The sequence below is a fragment of the Python bivittatus genome, unplaced genomic scaffold (genome assembly GCF_059951505.1).
Source record: "Python bivittatus isolate LINGU-HERP-01145 unplaced genomic scaffold, Pbiv_v1 ctg000970_np1212, whole genome shotgun sequence".
Taxonomy (NCBI): domain Eukaryota; kingdom Metazoa; phylum Chordata; class Lepidosauria; order Squamata; family Pythonidae; genus Python; species Python bivittatus.
Window position 1 is genome coordinate 1,847,729 of NW_028277121.1, and position 18,853 is coordinate 1,866,581.

Genomic DNA, 18,853 nt, shown 5'->3' on the forward strand with positions numbered 1-18,853 from the left:
TAGCTTTGGATGTAGACCAGTGCTTTTCAACCTCAGAGACTTGAAGATGTGTGCACTTCAACTCCCAGAATTTCCCAGCCAGCCTGAGCTGAAGTTATTATCTTAAGAATTAACAATTGTGACCAACTCTAGAGGTGAAGGCGTAGTGATGATCAACAGGGATGACTGCTAATCTAATCTGAGACTCTGTTTAGAGTACGTTTCTTAGTGGTGCTTACAATCCTTCCTTCATCTCCAAATTACTTTACACCTTCTACAGTTTTAGGTCCTAATGCTGGCAATAAATGTAATCTAGCCAGAGTTAATACTATTGTATAAACAGGTGGGAATTTCAGTTCTGAAAGTGAGTCTAACTTAGATCTCAGTCTAACTAGATCAACTGCTGTACTGTGGGATTAGTAAATGTTGGTTGGTGTCATTCTGGAATAGAGGCCTTACGAGGATACGAAGTGATGCATTTTAAATCCATACTACTTCCAGAAGGAAGTGCATGGGCAAGGTCACGGATTCTGGCACAGCTATAGTTTGTTTTAGTAACGGATGCCTGAATCTACTTTGTGCCCTCACCCAAACAGACGAAACACTTAAAGTGAATTTTATTCCCACAGCTAAACATTTTTGGAAAAAAGGCTCGAGGCCACAGATTTTAACCAAAACAAAGGGGCTTGTTTCCAAAGAAAAGGAAAACAGGTAATGTGAAAGCAATAACTTATTCTATTTTTTTTCCTAGTAAGTACTATAAAATAAAAGAGAGAGGTTCATCAAGAGTACAACTCACAGAGCACGCTCTCTATAAAGTTTCCAGTGTGGTAGTAAAATGGGAACTGAAGGGCTAGCGCTAAACAGGCACTTAGGGGTGGAACTCCTGCCAGTACTCATCAGTTAAAGAATGTTCCAGAGCATTAATCTGTGCAGGTATAAATTCATCAGCATCATGTACAATTAATTATATGTTGTCCCTCAGGGCTCCATTCTATCTCTAGTGCTTTTCAATACCGAAATGGAAGTGCTGGAAGAGATCACAATTCTGAAGCTACATGCCTGTATATGCTGATGATACCAAAATCTATGTCTCTGTAACATCTTCAGGTAACCATATGACTCCCTGAATGCCTGCCTACAGTCAGAAATGGGTTGGATGACAGAGAATAAATTGAAATTGAATAAAGACAAGACAGAGGTGCTCACTTGGGAGTGCTCATAATTCCAGGTAGGAGTCAATCCCCTTTATTCTATACAGAATTGGTCTCCAAAGAAACTGGTATGCAGTTTGGGAATATTTCTGGAATACTAGATTGGAGACACAGCCAGCAGTCCCCTTTATCAGCTTTAGTTTATGTACTAACTACATTCCTTTCTAGAAGAAAATGACCATAAAACTGTAGTGCATATACTGGTAACTTTCAGGCTTGACTGCTGTAATGTTAACTATGTGGGGCTCCCTTTGTGTCTAGGCAGGACATTTAACTGGTACAGCATCTGTACCAGATATTTCTGAATCTGAGTAGTTTTTTAAAAAGTTTGCCATTTGGCATCAAGCGCTACTATAAAAAAAGGAAGACTTATATTTGCCATATGAGGATCACATACTGTTCTTCTTTGTGTACATAAGGATTTGCATATAGATAAAAGATGGTATCTCTATTTGTTATTTGCGGTAAATTTGAATAAGCAAATGAAACACCCACCAGTAATTAAAAGTGTCACTGCATTGCATAAATTGAAATGAATGAACCACTATCATTTATTGCTTTATAATATTTTAAAAGGTATCTTACCAAAGTCCAATATGAAGTCTCTAATCCAGCTTTTAAACACACAGTTATTACCACAAACTAAAAAAAAAGAGAGAAATTACTTTTCTTTACCAGATATGTTTAACTCAGATTGAAATATGAGATTTCAAAATTAAAGGCCATTTTTAACACACTAACATTTCTATATACATAATTTAAGAAATTTTATCCAATAACCAATCCAACTTGGAGGATGTCTTAGATTTTTTTTCCCAGAAAGCCCTCACAAAATAAAATGCAGGATGATCAATTTTTGGCACCCAGTTTCTTTCAGGAAAAAAAAAAAAAAAATCTTAAGGCTCCATTGCGTGTAACTATAATAAAATAATGTCATGGCAGATAACATGCCTTATGTACACTGGAAGGTAGTTTTGTTTTTTCTTTAGTGTTTAATGTATGCTAAGTATATCTGAAGGATAATGCAACTGGTTACTTTGCTAGTAAATGAAAAATTATTGAGAAATGACACTCGAATATTTGATGATGAATTTCAGCACAATCTCTCCAGGGACTTTAGGTACACTTAATATGTAATACTTTTAAACATTAATATGAGTTTAGCTTTATAATTACAGCTTTAATATCATTGTTAATACTATTGTTAGACTATTATATATGCACAACAGGGATGTCATCTGAGATCAAGTTCTCTGTTGAGTTCCTTTCTTCTTATTCGTTGTTTGTTTGACTGACTCTGTTTTATGATGGTTATTGACTGAAATAAAGATTGCCCCACTTGACTTTTAATTCTACCCAGGAGGTTATTTGAAAAACCTAATTAATTTCACAATTGCCTCTCTGAGGGAGAGCAGCCTGTCTGGTGGTTTAAAGAAAGCAATTATTAGACCTTTGAAGAAATCAGAAGAGGATTCCTTAAGGTTAGGCAGTTTCAGCTAGTTTCTAATGTCCCATGTTGGGTAAAGTAACTGAGAGAACAATGTCTTCTCAGCTACAAAGAGACCTAGAGGAAGCAATTTATCTCGACTCATTTGAAACTGATTTCAGAGTGGGCTATGGACTTGAGACTGCCTTGGAGGTCCTATTCAATGATTTTTGTATGAGGAGTATGGGTGATGGCCAGCTCAGACTGAGAAGAGCCTGAGATGGAAGAAGCTGCTTGAAGGTGCCCTGGACAAATGCCAGGCTTAAGGGGAGTCTAGCAATCAGGCACTTGAGGCTGACATGGCTGAGGAACATTTGGGACAGCTGGACACAGCAGAAGAAGAGGGGTCTGATTTGGGACTTCCCCCTAGAACATGCAGAGCCAAGCGCAGAGCAGAACAGAAGAGATCTCCATGGCTCCTTGCACATCAAGGACATTCCCACCCTTGATTGTCTGCACTTGGCATGGGTTCTATTTAAGAGTCGTCCCTGCCCATTAGCTCTCTGTCGGGAACAACTGTTCCACTTGTCTGAACTCTATACATTTGGCTCCTGAACCTGTTGCCTGAGAACTCTGCTCCTAGCCCTCACAGTCTCCAGACACCGGGATAGGATGTCCACACCACTGCTTAATTCACTAGGGGCAGAGATGTATATTTGGGTATCATCAGCATACTGACGATACCTCACCCCATGGTGACGGATGAGCTCACCCAGCAGCCTCATGTAGATGTTGAATAGAAGTGGAGAGAGCACCGACCCCTGCAGCACTCCACCCAGTAGGGGCCGAGGGTGGGATCTCTCCTCCCCAATCACCACCAACTGGAATCGACCCTGGAGAAAGGAGGTGAACCAGCACAACACTGTGCCATCCATCCCAAATCCTCTGAGTTGCTCCAGAAGGATACCATGGTTGATGGTAGTGAAAGCCACTGAGAGGTCAAGTTGGGCAAGGGTCGATGCACAACCATTTACAGCTGACGTCCAGGTCCTGCAGCACAGCAGTCTCCTGACTGATTATTCAAGTGATGAGACAGATGAATGAACACCTATGCATCCTAGGTACTTCCAGGGGCAACCCTGTTCCCTGCAGCATCCCCCCACCCCTTTTTTTTAATTATGACGAACCATCCTTCTGTATGTGAATGTAACTGATCACATCAATATGCTCTGTCCCTGCCACAAATGGTGCACATTTCAACATGAATGTTTTGCATTAAGAGCAGACACAAAGTCAATTTTAGTTTTGTACTCATGACAATGGCATTATTTAACAGAGTTTAAAATGCCAACTATAGCACATGCTGTGTATTTGGCTGTTAATCCATTTGTTTTGGATTTAATTTACCAGGAATGTAGAACGAAGCAATTGTAACCAGGGAATGAGCTTACAGGTGGAAGAGAAAAAAATTATAACTACATGGCTTACAGTGTAAGTCATAAGTAGGGCTCAGTAAGATCACTGCAGTGTCAATTGCTGTTTCCTGTTTAAGATATGAGCTAAATTAATAAGAGTAGAACTTACTGTATATACAGCATTTCCCAAAAGCAAGTAGTCTGAAGTTTTACCACTGGCAAACACAGTATCTATAAAATAATAACATTGGCAATATTAAATAAGACACTATGTATGGAATTTATTTATTTATTTGTTTTATTAGATTTACATGGCAGCCAACTTGCCAAGTGACTCTTGCTTCAAGAAAGAAAAGAGGGTAGCTTGTATAAATGAATAAACAACCAGCTACATTTACAGGTAAGCAACCATACTTCTATGTACATTGCACATTTGCCTGCTGGTGAGGAAGGGCTGGCTGGGGGTTGACTGGTGAGCCCTCTTCATCCCTGGTGGGAGGGGATCCTTGGGGACACGGTAGGAAGGGGAGTGGGGGTTCAGTTTTCCTCACAGTCTGTGGCTCCCTTTGTTCCCCCTCCCCCCAGCAAAGTGGCAGGCAGTTCCATGGGTCAGCCGAGGAGGAGGAGGTGGCGGCGGCTTTACTGGGGCGGTTACTGAGGGTTGTGAGGGGAGTAGAAATGGCATCAGCCTATATTATATGTGGAAAGAAGGATGACCCAATGGGTCATGGGTTGTCTAGTATTAACTTAAAAATAAATTTATTTAGGAAATTTCTATGTACTGTGAGATGTGGAGGAATAGACAGGTTGCTTGCCAGTCACTGTAGTTCTATGCATTTGCATCTGGACAAAAACATGTGTTGGAAATTTCTAGAACTGGGATAAATCAGGGATGTGCCTGCTGTTGAAATAAATTTCTACCTTTCCCCTCAGTTTCTAACCCCAAGAATACTGCAGGCTGCCAGGAGCCTTTCCAGGCAGCTATTTCAAGAAAGGAAGGAGAGCATTGTGTGTAAATGTACAACCACCACCTGAAGATTTATGAATTCAATTTTACTACTTTATTTTCCTTCTTCAACTTCTGGAAATATACTCTCCCCATTGTTTAAAAGTCCTCTGAATGATTATTTTGATTATTCTGTCTGGCTGATGAGTGGCTACACGAATTTGTTTAAAAATAAATAAATAAATGTTACATTTCTAGTATGAATGCAGTATTTTCAATTTTTTATATTTACTTACCATACTGGATGGCTTTTAGTGGAAACCAAAACAGGATTACTGAATGAAAGAGGCCATTTAAACAATGAACCCAGAAAACCTGAGCAAAAACAAACATTCATGAGAATCATTGTGATACAACTAACTTTGATCTTCTTTTTATAGATTTTTTTAAAAAAAAAATCAGATTTTTTTTTCAAAAGCCCCCTTTTAAAAGCTAATATAGCTGCAGCATTTTCTGCCTCACTGCTCTTCATGGGTCATTTATTTTTATGTATTTCATGTTTAATTTTTTGAACAAAATGAAAAAAATGCCTTTTATAGTAAAGCCAAAAACAAATGAAAACCAACATTTGCTATTCACAAACATCAACATTAAGCAGTTTAGCTGAGCACATTAAACATTTTTGATTTATACCACTTTCTTGATTAACATGGAACAAACACAGATAATACAACTATATCCAATATAAAAAGAATTATGTGCTTTTATGTATGTGTGTATGGAAAGAATCATAGCACTGAGTAAGTAAGAAAAAAACTTTTGCCACTTCTATAAAAGGGAAAGTTGTTTTGTACTTACATATCCCTTTACAAAACATAATCTTTATTGTGCTAAACAGAAACTTATTAACTGCTTCAAGTTGTTCAAGCAACAGAAATTATGTTGGCTGCCTCAAAAAATGTTCTACTCTGCCTGTATCCTCTTTGTAATATTATCTAACTAGCTAAGGTTGTACGATCCAATTTATGCCACAATACTTTACGTATCTGAACTTTTATGTTACTCATTAACCTCTGTCTCTCATTGCCAAAAAGTATTATTTGACAAAAAGCTCAGGTGGGGGCAAGAAAATTAGGGCTGCTTTTTTATTTTCATGATGAATACTTATTGTCACATGCTAATCCTTTAGCCTCTGTCCATGGCCCCATGAACTCTGACCCCCTTTATCACAATGAGTCTATGCATCATCATTTAGTGCAACAAAGATTCTAAACCTCCCGCGTATGAAACCCGGAACGTCTGTCTCCACAGCCGTTTGAAACTATGCATTCACAAAACTTACTTGAAATAAAAACAATAAGAGCTACGAGCCAGATCTGTTCCTAAAATTAATAGACGATTAAAACATTTAAAACTGAGTTGAGTTTAACATTCACTATTGTGCAAAACAAAACAAAACAGGACGCTGTACAAATAAAATCATTTAATTTGCATTCACTAAACTTTTTCAAAAATAATTATATGTATTAATACAAAGCAGTGTAACAAATTGTGACAGAAAACCTACTGAACCATTTTGAATTGCTGAATATTTCTTAATCTCTTGGATCTATCTGGTTTATACCATTATTTTATTATTGTAATTAGTTGAATAAAAAGGAATGTACAGAACTAACATAGGGAACATTTATTTTAAGAAGCTCATGAAATCTAAGCTAATTAAAGTTTTGAAGTGTTATAAATAAGTGGTATTGAAATAAAAACAAATAAAACCTCAGCCTTATTAATTTAAAACATGACCTGTACTATTATTTTTCTGTTAATTACAGCCTTCGTGACTGTAATAAAATCACAAACACTGGTCCATATTTAAGTGTTCTATATGTATTTCTGTTAGGTTTACAGTATTTATACCTAATTCACAGAATTATATATGGAAAAACATAATAGTAATAATCGCACAATCAATTATACTTGCTGGGTTACATAATTTAATCGGCAAAATATACCACCTCAGATTTCAGATTATAATTAGCTTTAAAACACTATTTAGTATATCGGTGTTAATTTGGAAATTGTACATCTGTTATTCTTTTTTTTTAAGTTTTTCAATTATTTACTATTTATTTAGTAATAATATGAAAATATTATTAGTAAATAATAATAAAATATGTAAATTTTATTATATTTGAGTGAGCTCCAAATGTAACCAAACCAAACCAAACCAAACCAAACCAAACCAAACCAAACCTCCATACAAATGTATTAAGGATTTGTTTGCTGAAGTTCCTTTCCACTACTTTTTACCACATCAAATCCTACTCTGGAAATTTTATGCATATTCATGAACAGCTTTTCTGGGGAACTAGAGGTTACAGCTGGAAGGACTAGCTAGCTCAAAAAACGGAAGAAAGACTGGATTTCATTTTATTGTTACTGGAAGCTTACTGAGATATACGGTACCATAATTATTAAACTTATATTTGAATTATTTGAATCACATTGTACTAAAATAGGATCAAATATGTGTACATTAAATAATTACAAATTTACTTAAATTCTTTCCAACTACCTTTGAATTGAAATCCAGAGCATTTTGGGAGGTCTTGTATAATTCAGGGTATTTTAGCATGTTTTCTTTGTGGCAGGATCTCTCAAATATTCCAAGTGTCAATGGAGGCATAGCTGTAAAGATCTAATGTGCAAATCAAATACAATAACATTTGTAGTAAACATTCAATATATTTTAATAATGTAATAGTTAACATTGCCAAAGAAATTATATATAAAAACTTACCACATTATAAAGTCCTATGCACCATCTTTCAAAAAGTATCTGTCCAGAAAATCCATTAACAAATGCAAACCATATCTGAGGAACAGAGTTTAAACATAATATCAATTTTATGGATTCAAGGATATCTTTTCTTGAATCAATAATATTTAAAAATGGGGGAAGTTTTATTGGCAGAAAAAATAACAAAAATGTGAAGTCTTAACCCTATAATTAAAAATAATTTTATTCAAATGTTGTATCCATTCTTTAGCCATATACAAATGTATTTCTGGATAAATTATTCAATACTGATATTTGAAATCTTTGAATTTGTTAAGATTGTACATAGTTTTTATACACGGTGGTGGTATCTGTGAAACCAGTATATGAGAAATGTGACTAACATGGAATAGTCAGCAGTTGACAAACTAGACTGGCAGGGGAGCCGTTCTGTGGCATCTTTTATGAGCTCTTAACAGCTATTCCCCAACTTGTATAGTTCCGGGCTATGATATGTAAGACTGGTATTTAGAGAGAAAAAAGAAAACATTCTGATTAAGGACAAGCCCTTGAGGATATCTGTCTTTGAGATAATGTTTTATCTAGATTATTTTGGATACAACATTATCTATGTGCATGATTCCTATAATTCCAACTCGAAGGATCCAAATCACTGAGTATTTACTAACCAAATATGTTCACAACAGCAACAACATTAATTTTCTCTCATGGAAAAGATGATAATGATGACAATGATATCTGTTTAACTTTTATTAGGTAATTGAGCACATGATTTCTTTTTTCTTAAGAGTACATTGGTATCCTAATGGATGTTAAATCAACACAATAATTGTTAAGGATTAAAAACCCAAAACAATATTATATTACTTGAATTTAATGCATTTCTCAGCAAAACTCTGTTAAAAGTTTTTCATATCTGAGGGTATGTAATTGAGTAAATGCAACATACTCATCAACTATTTGAATATTAGCAAAATTATATGTAAATTAAATTAACTGCGTATGATTAATGTTTTGATAACTATGCAATGTTACCATGTATAAGGCAATGCTTTCACAAGGCTCTATTTTCTGATTTTTTCATAAGTAACAGGGATTCTGTAGACACAACAAAAATAATACTTAACTAATCTTTAAAATATTAATGGTAGGTTTCACTTTCAACAGCTGAATTCTAAACAGAAGATTAACTGATAGCTAATATTTAGAGGGAAAGGAGAGGAGAGTCTGAGAGTTACCTCCCACATAATAATTAACATAAGCAAAACGATTAGAATTTAATACGTATTGGGCTGCATTGATTTAACTGATTTGTGGAATCAAGTAGATACAACCCAGTCCCAGTTGCTAGGGTTATACCATTATGGCTGTTAATGGTAGCCATAGCAGCAATACACTAAAAAAATAATAAAACTACTCACTTAACAAAAGCACAGCTTTCATATTCTATATACATACTTAATAGGATGTAAAATATTCAAGCAAAACACTAAATGTATGTTATGCATGCAACTGAATCCTTAAATATAAGCAATTATGTTCAGCATTTCAGTTTAGAATTTTTTCATCTAATGTATTTATAGTACAATTTTGCATTTTAATTGAAATATAAAATGTGACTAGATACCCCTTGTCAAGATTATTTTTGAAATTCCAAGAGGAAAAAAGAGAAACAAAGCAGAAACATAGAAGCTTCACATACATTTTCCTATGTTTCAGCATTGTAAATAGGAGCATAAGATTCTCACTAAGCTCCCTGCTCTCACGCTTCAACAATGAAAAGAGGTTCAGGACAGGCCGTTGTCCTTGCTACAGACATGCATATTCTGTCCATTCATTTATTCATTCATTATATTGACATAAGCTACTAACAACGGTATAAGCTGCAAAAGTTGAATGTAGGTTAATTGATTTGTAGATCATTTTGAGATACGTTTGAAATGTTTCAGAGACTTTCAACATCTTCCTTGAAAGAAGCAAAATGAACTAAAAAGTTAGAATTTTAATATAAAACAATAATAATAGTTACCAAGCTACTGATCTCTTATTGCTTAATTAAACTAAGAATGTCTTATGTTTCAGTCACCCATTTATTTATTTTAGTCTGGAAAAGAGAATATAAAATAGAAGCAAAAAAGAGAAATTTTGTGTGCAACTTTGTTAATTCTGGTGCCGCAAGAAAATCCCCATGTTTAGGCAGCATGGGGAACTTTTTATTTCTAGTGAAAACTTTCAGGGTTCTGGAGGAAGAAGTTGGGTACAGAAGGGATGGAAAAATTGCTATACAAAAACAATGTTTTGACTCGCAGTCTAAGTTAAGGATGTGCCGCTGCAAAATGTTTTATCCAGTAATGTGCCCTTAACTGTGACACTACTGACAGGAATTTTCATTAGAGAAATTAATATCCATTATATCAGAAGTAGGAAAAAAATCACACATGTCAAGGGAGAAGTTACTAGAAAAAGAGAAGTAGTCACTGAAAAAGAAGGTTCCACTGGAAGACAGAAAATATGTTGGCTTCATATTTTCAGTAAGACTGTTTATATTCAGGATGTTGTAATTCTTGGTCATAGAGTAAGAATAGTTCCAAAGAGGTTGCACAAAACATAAGAATGTACCTCCCCTCAGGTATCCAGAAAACAGGACATGGCATAATTTATTTGGCAAAGTAGGGATAAGATTTGTTTTAATTCATTGAAAAAAACCTGATATAGTAACTTATTTCATGAGATTTTAAGAGATTAAATATTGCAGGATGTATGCTTCTTAATAATTACCTGCTGAAGTATCAAATAAAAAATCTTTATGATTGTATTCATTGCTTGTCTCTGCTTTAATTTGTATTAATTATGGTATGTCATCAGGCCAACAAACCTAAACAATGCCAATTCCTCTTTGCACTGTATTTTATAAATCAGAATAGAAAGTAATGTTTTAAATGGTAAAGCCGTACCTTTCAATTAAGATGTGGGAAGAAAAGTCTGAGAGATTTTTGCAATCTCATTCTTACCTCAATAATGTAAAGGACAATATTCTTGTAGAAGCAGTATAAAATGCATTTAGCAATTCTGCTATAATTCCAGGCACCATGGACCAAAAGTAAGTTCTTCAAGTACTTGAACTGCAAACAAAAAAATTACATAAAGGGTTTAATTTCCTTTGCCAGTTAGAATCACGTTTTTGTAATGGCTTTTATATGCTTAACCAGTGGAAGTCCCTACCTGAGCTATTGAATAATCTGAAGAATTAGCTGCTTGGAGCCCTTCATTTCCACTAATGCCAACACCTACATGTGCTGTTTGTATCATGCTGACATCATTTGCTCCATCACCAATTGCCAATGTTACTACCTTTACCTGTTTTTTAACCATTTCTACAACATCAGATTTCTGAAGAGGTGAAACTCTACAAAAAATGGAAAACATTTTGAATATTGTTATTAAACTGTTTTATTTGCTTAAACTAAGACAAGAAAAAAAATCACAGTTGAGGCTTCTGCCTCTAAGTATATACTTCTGAAATTGTATTTAAAACTGCAGACAGAAATTTGCTGCATTCTTCTAAAAGCTACAGAGCAACAATGCAGAGGGGAGGGTTATGTGAACTTTTTCATCCTTGTATCAAGAAATGCCTGTGTGATACATGTCCTTATGTAAGTACCAGGATTTTCAATCTGCGTGAAAAGTCGTAGCCAAAAAAACTAAATCCAGACATTAAAATTTCACGATTAAACAAAAACGTATACAATACAGGTAGTCCTTACTTACTAACTGAACTGATGACGGTGCTGAAAAAAGAGACTGATGACTGGTCCTTGCAGTTGCAGCCATCACAGCGTCACCACGGTCACGTGATTGTAATTCTGGCGCTTGGCAGATGGCTCACATTTATGAAGACTGCAATGTCCTACATTCATGTGATCACCATTTGTGACCCTCAAAGCCAGCTTCAGACAAGCAAAGTCAATGGAGAAGCCAGCAGGAAGTTGCAAGTTGTGGTCATGTGCCACGCTTAACAACTGTGCCACTTTGTGACAGAGTTGCTGGTCCCTAATGCGATCGGTAAGTGAGGACTACCTGTATGCAATATTTGTTTGCATGTATCTGGGGTTGTTTCTTATTTAGTCCAGTGACAGTTTTAATTCAGGTATGAAGACTTCAAATGCTGAGAAGCAAATTAACAGTCATTCACGATATGTGCGCAGATATCAATGGACTACAGATGAGAAAAAGGCAGATGTTAACAGACAAGTAAATGAATATGATAGGACATAAAAAAGAATTTAGTAATATACAGGACAACTTTGCTTTTATGCAACTTTATATTTCTTCCTTAAGCCTGAAATGCGAGGATGCCATAAGTTCCTATGTAAAACAAAGAGTTTCACTTCAATGTGGTAATTGTGTCAACAGTAGTAATTTTATCTTCCTCAATATTATCGCCATTAAAATCTCCTTTGTACAATTAATACCAGTGTTAGTCACACTGAAAGACAGTTGACAAACCAAGAGACATGTTAGTGAAAGTATTTCTGGATTTCACCAAAGATATGAAATTGTATGGCAGAATGAGAACATAGATTGCTGGATGTCAAAGATCACTTTTCTCATCAACTCCTTTACATAAATAAGGTTATTTTTAAATACAGGATTTTTTTCTTCCTGGAGAAGCAGTCATGTAGAATTATGCTTCTACACTTTAAAAGGAAGCCATTATTTCCTAGGTCATTTGGTGTTCGAATGGCAAAATCTGGCAATAGATTTGATGTCACAATTTGTTATCAGTAAATTAAATATTATCAATAGATATTAACAAATTGGTACGAGGGCTAGCTAGGAAAAGGAGCTAAGGAAAAAAAACACACCCCAGTGCTGATTAAAGGTTGGTGCTAGGAAGAATTCCAAGGAAAACAAAAAGAACGATTACATTCCTAAGAATTTGTGATTAATGTTTGCACCATGTATATGGTATCTGAAGTTTACCTCATTTGTGCACGCTCAGTTATATAATAAATGAAAAGTGGATCACATCTTGGGCTCTCTGAGTAGGAGATTTTGCTCTCCTCTGAACTGTCCTAGGTTTTTTTCTTAATAGGTTTTGATGGGAAATTCTTAGCAGGCAGGAAGGTATGTCAAGGTGGGGTCAATTGAGAGGATTTCTAATAACAGGGGGCTGAAACTTCCCACCTTTCACCCCATGGGCTCGCTGCTGCAAGTGCTATTGCACAATTAATAGTGGCCTAGTGGTTGTTTCTTCAGTAAGTAGCATCTATAAGGATCTCAGCCCAGATGGAGACAGGTGGAGGACAAAGGGTTATGCTCCCTCGGCTCCCTTACTGGTTTTCCCCAGGGACGGTGACCCCGGGCCAGCTATGTACTGAACAAAAAACCAGTAGTAATGCTGATTACAATACCATTCTTCGGTTTTAGTGATAGCAGTCTGACACTAGTGTAGACATGACATAGTCCCCATCAGCTTGTACAACTTTACTGTACATTCAACGAAAATCAGAAAAATATTTTAGACGAATACTTCCTAAAATTGTATGAATGTTTTGCACTGAAAAAGAAAAAGATTTACCTGCAGCAAATGACAGCTTTACATGACAGAGCCAAATCCAAGAAATACTGCCTTACACCAAATGTCAAAGCGTACTTCAATGTTTTACCATCAATAATTAGCGCAAAATCATTTTCCTTCCTCAAAGCGTCACCAAGAGTGCTGCAGTGATGGCTTAATGTCTCTCTTGTTGCCTGTAAAATATCACAATAAGCACATGCATTACCTGTTTGTTGTTCTTATATTTCTTCCTACATTAAGATATTTATTTTAGTTTTCTGTATAACTTTATTAATATAATTATCAAGGCTAAAACCACAATTGAAAATACTGTAAAACAAAATAGCTACAGAAATCAACAGCAACAGTGATTTAAATCGGAACCAATTAAAAAAGGGAAAATAGAGCTGCCACAAAATAAAATGTAGCTTGGCTCACAATTAAAGTTGTCAGGGAGAAGAAAAAGGGTTTCACCCAGCAAATATGAATGATGATGCTTCTTATACAATACTTAATACGTGATCACACAACCAGGTTCCTATTTAATTGGGTTTGGGTTACATTAATGTCATTTATTTCTGTATTATTTTGTTGGAAATGTGACTCCTTTAATCACTTTTTATAAACTATGCATAACTGTAAAAGTAATATGCTGAAATTCTATCTATGTTTGCTTCCTTAGAAATAAACCCCGTGTTATTTTTGTCAATGAAGCTCTGTAACTCAGTGGTGCCTTCTAGTGGACATATAAAGATTCATCCCATTTAAAACCAAGTTGAAAGAATTTGCTAGGAGATGAAAATCTATTTAACTAGATTAATCCACTTCTTTTTTCTGGTAAAATTTAGTAAAACAAACATGCAGGACACATTATCATTGTATTTTGCATTTTCCTCCAAGAAGAAACAAACTACTGCAGTAGAAGCCCAAACATACTATTGCACCATGTTTTTATCAATCCTAGGAAGAAACAGCTGGGATTACATTTATTAGGAAGATCCTGGCATTCATAATTATAACACACTGCAGCACTGATTGCTAGTGATCTATTTTTCTCACCCTCTTTTCTGTCTTCTAAACTCAAGGCAACCATTACTCTCCTCCTCAAGAACTTCAGTGTCTATTCTGATGCCTATCGTAGGCATTGTTTAGGATGTATCTTGGTCTCTCCCCAACTTGAGACATTTCAGTAAAATGCAATCAAATTCGGAGCTACTGGAAAAACTCTTTTGATACAAAAATGCTGACATACTATCATTTCACTTTCATAGCTCATAAGAGGCTCTCAGGTATAATAGAATAGTATCTTTGTAGCCAAGAAGGCTCCCTCATTGCAAATCCTCCATGTTCTTCTTCTTTTTTAAATAATCAGACAAAAGCACACAGCATGTACTGAGAACATGGTGGAACGAAGGTTAGAATTTTAAAAATAATTTTTATTTATTTCTCTTGTATATGCAATGGGGATCAGGAGATTCTTAACGTTTGAGAATCTGCAGTGGCTCAGGATGCGGAATAGTGATCAGATGACATCTTCTGCACTCTCCTATTGATTAGCTGAAGGACAAGCACTGATTGGCTCATGCTGTTCCCTGCATGTTTTCTATATTTTGAGATCAGAGGAAGTGAAGATTGAAATAAGGTTTCCAACTGCTTTATGAGGGGCTGGGACAGGAAGTGGCATGGTGGGGAACGGGTATTAAATTAATCTTCACAGGCAATATGAAATCCTGTTAAGAAAACTGCAAAATGACCTTCTGGTGGTCACCTTTCTAAAATGTGTAGAGCCTGATTTGTTCAGTTAATACAATGTTATCATCCATCTTTCAGTGGTGTTCTTCAACTGTTAGGTATTCAACCCAGATTCTTTCTGTATATACAGTGGAGAAGAATGCCCTCTGTCACAGATTACCAAGTCTCAAGAAAGAAGAAAGAGTGTGACCACGTGCCACTGGGAGGGGAATTTTAGTCAAGTTCTGCTCCTAAGCAAAATGTCCCAAGAGAACGACATGTGATTTTTCCCGTTTAGCCCAGTAGCTTCATATCAACGTTTTCTAAAGTGTAATTTTCAGAAACACATTTAGATCACACAAGAAAAATGCTTTGCAGTTCTATGCTTCCTGTTAATCAGAATATAAATAATTAATCCATATTTATTTCTTGAAATATTTTTAAAACAGTCTATGCCCAGTACATAGATTCAAATATTAGGTTATACTTACATCAAGAGAGCCTTCATTTATGACAATTAGCCCCATGTTCTTTCTCAAGAGTTTACAGGAATGTCCTATTAGGAAAAAGTATGTTATTCTGTCAAGATTTTTAAAAATTGTAATTGCAACACATAAAAATATAAATGTGACTTCTAACACTGTGACACTAAAATGCAAGAATGTTGTGTCCTGGATAAAATAAAATGGCATTAAGTTACTATATGGAAGTGCGGTGGGGAATTCAAGGGCACTTGAGAGAATATATATTTAAAGAGAATGCTAGAAAGTTGGGAATTCTGATTCTGGTTAAACAAACGACACACAAAATAGTGTATTGTATCATGCTTTTATAGAACATATTCAGCCAACATTCACCAGCTTTATATGAAAAAATACGTTAAACCACAGGATAATCTCTTAAGAGGGTAACTTGAGTCAGAAGCTGAAATCAAATGAGATAAGAATCAAGTGTAGATTACTGATCTGGGACCATAAATAAATGAAATGAGGTGTAAGTTCGAGGTACCCTCCTCACTGCACTGTTTTTTGTGTTGTTTAACCAGAATCTCTTTATATATTAATAGGAGTTACTGAAATTCAGATCACAGAACTGCAGGATTATGGATAGTTTCAAAGGATTTACAACATTTCTCACACCATTGTAAATGCCAATATTCTTTATGTGACATCTACTTGACTCTGAATTATTGAACAGAAAGAGGCTTATGGGGCAGCCACATTGCTATCACAATATTAAAGGGAAAAGCCAGAAATGAGAGACCTGTTGAAACTTTTCTGGGGAATTTTATGACCCTTGGTAATGACCACTTGGTAGATTTCATGAAGCTGCCACTTGGTAGTTTAGCCTTTAATTAAACTATGTAGTATGTATGGGCATTATTAATTAATCAATAATTAATCAATAATATCTATAAATGTAACGACAATATTTATGCAACAATATCCAATATTGATAATTAACATAATATATCTGACATGTATACAGTATTTAACACATTAATTATTTATTTCTATTAATTATTAGTTATTGCTATGTTTCACTCTGTGATTGCTGGAGTTGTATGAAACCAGGACATAACCTGTTTCTTCACTGGCCCAGAATTGATCTCACATGGCCTCTCCTTCCTTTCCTCTAGTTAAAAACACCCATTTATCCAGTAGCCAGCCAGGGCCTCTCTGGCTGGCTAGGCTTCCCTTTCTCAATAACCAGGAGGTATCTCTCTAAATGTAGACCTGTATCGGAAGGAAATAATCTAAAGAAGTCCTGAATTATTCTGCGCAGATTTAAGTTTACCAACTCTATTAACATATTACCAATGTTAATGGCTGTCTCTTGCTTGTCTCCAGTAAGAATCCAAATTTTGATATCTGCTTTCATTAGTGTTTCTATTGTTTCAGGCACTTGGTCTTGTAGCTTGTCTTCTATGGCTGTAGCTCCAAGTAACTGGAGATTCTTCAAAAAGAACGTATTAGAGAATTACCACCTTTTTTAAAAAAAACCAAACCAAACCCAAGTACGTAATAAAATATTATTTAGAATTAGGATCTGGTACTAGAGCAAACACTCCTTAAATTAAAGTACTTCCAAACAGAAGATTCCTAGTATTACAGTGAGGTGGCCCTCTGCAGCTATTCCATCTTTCCCTTCTTAACAATGCTTTTTTCTTGCAAGAAAAAAATTGAAAAACTGGGGGACAATAAAGGAGAGCTTCAAATTTAAGATAATGATGTCCAGACTTATGTTTCCAACAAAATTCAGGAAAAATGAGAGGGAGATTACATGTTTAAAGTTTTATTTAAGAGCTCTCTAAATATACTTTAGAAAGTATAGTATTTAGAAATAGATTGATATATTTCACTGGTAATGAGCTGAGTGTCTGTAGCAATAAAATGATAAAAAGGAGCAAATTATCAGGACTGTTATACCTTTGAAATCATTTCTGGAAATACATGCATTTTGGTGGAAATCAACCACGGAAATTAAAAGAGGGTTTTCTCCCTTTTTGTTTTAGGATTTTTAAGGATATTGTCAAGGAATTTAATAAGGACAGGCGTTGACTGAAGATGGTTTTCAGCACTAAGGACTACTCAAATTGAAGTACTAAGGCCTAAAGGACAGTGGCCACAGAAATCTGTTTCTAACCACCATTACAGCAAAATTATGAAGTATGCCTCATGAAGACTCAAAGCAAACTTCAGACTCCCCATATTCACATTGTGACATGGACCACCTACTTTTTCAATTAGTTCATAACTCTCTTCAAGTTTTAGTGCTCTGTTTTGAATAGAAGCTGCAGCTCTTCGATACACATTCAGCCACTCCTGATAATCACTTTCTGAAATCTCAGCAACAGCAAAACAGAGTGTTCTCAAACCTATAGAAATAGCGACATATTCACATTCAGTAACTATTCCTTCTCTATAATTTTGTAACTTTGGATTCAACTAGATTATAGGCAAAAAGTTCTTTTTCTTCGAAGTCTGCAATCAGACTTAGAATTCGGAAATATAATTTTTTTCTGAATCTTTAAACCAGCAACAGCAACTGCAATAATTCTATCATAATTTGCTACCCAGGGACATAGAAATACCAAATCAACAGAAAGTAGTATTATCAAAGCAATCGTTTAAATACATATATCATAACCCACTGCTGGCCTGTGGTGGATTACTGCAATACATTCTATATGGGGCTGACCTCGATGAGCATCTGGAAGCTGCAGTTGGCGCAGAATGCTGTGGTGCAGGTAGTTACGAATAAGCCTCAGTATGCACGTTACTCCTCTGTTCCATGAGCCTCACTGGCTTCCAGTGTGCTTCTAGGTGCGGTTCGAGGAGCTGGTGGTCACCCATAAAGCCCTTCATGGCATAGGCCCAGGTTATTTGTGGGACCATCTCTCCCTAGTTGTTTCTACCTCTCCTGTTAGATCCAGCAGGAGAGGCATGCTGTGGGTCCCATCAGTTAAAGAATGTCATTTTGTGGACTCAGGAAGCATGGCTTTTTTGAAACGCCATTCCCCCTGCAGTAAGACTGGTCCCTACCCTGCTGGTTTTTTCAGCAGGCTGTTATGATGTAAATATGTTCCTAGGCAGGAGGGCCAGAATGTTAGTTAGAGCCCACGTATGGTTATTATTTGTTTAGACTGCTTTGGCTGTTGTTTATTTTTATATTAGGCAATTGCATTATTTTTAAATGCTGTGAGCCACCCAGAGTCGTGAGATGGGTGGCTGTACAAGTTTGCTAAATAAATTAACAAACAAACAAATAAATCCTCCCACCCG

At 35.7% G+C, this 18,853-nt stretch overlaps 1 protein-coding gene across 5 annotated transcripts in view; it reads right to left on the reverse strand.

Moving 5' to 3' along the window:
• ATP8A1 (ATPase phospholipid transporting 8A1) overlaps positions 1-18,853 on the reverse strand; it is a 102,837-nt gene that overhangs the window by 20,953 nt on the left and 63,031 nt on the right. For all 5 annotated transcript variants that reach the window (XM_088131099.1, XM_088131096.1, XM_088131098.1 and 2 more), the window contains 11 exons: positions 17,807-17,946; positions 16,886-17,024; positions 15,560-15,624; positions 13,359-13,531; positions 11,000-11,183; positions 10,789-10,899; positions 7,778-7,852; positions 7,553-7,675; positions 5,277-5,355; positions 4,204-4,265; positions 1,779-1,835 (listed from right to left, as the gene is read on the reverse strand). In XM_088131099.1, the coding sequence (XP_087987225.1) occupies positions 1,779-1,835; positions 4,204-4,265; positions 5,277-5,355; positions 7,553-7,675; positions 7,778-7,852; positions 10,789-10,899; positions 11,000-11,183; positions 13,359-13,531; positions 15,560-15,624; positions 16,886-17,024; positions 17,807-17,946 (1,208 nt within the window). The remainder of the gene's footprint in view (positions 1-1,778; positions 1,836-4,203; positions 4,266-5,276; positions 5,356-7,552; positions 7,676-7,777; positions 7,853-10,788; positions 10,900-10,999; positions 11,184-13,358; positions 13,532-15,559; positions 15,625-16,885; positions 17,025-17,806; positions 17,947-18,853) is intronic.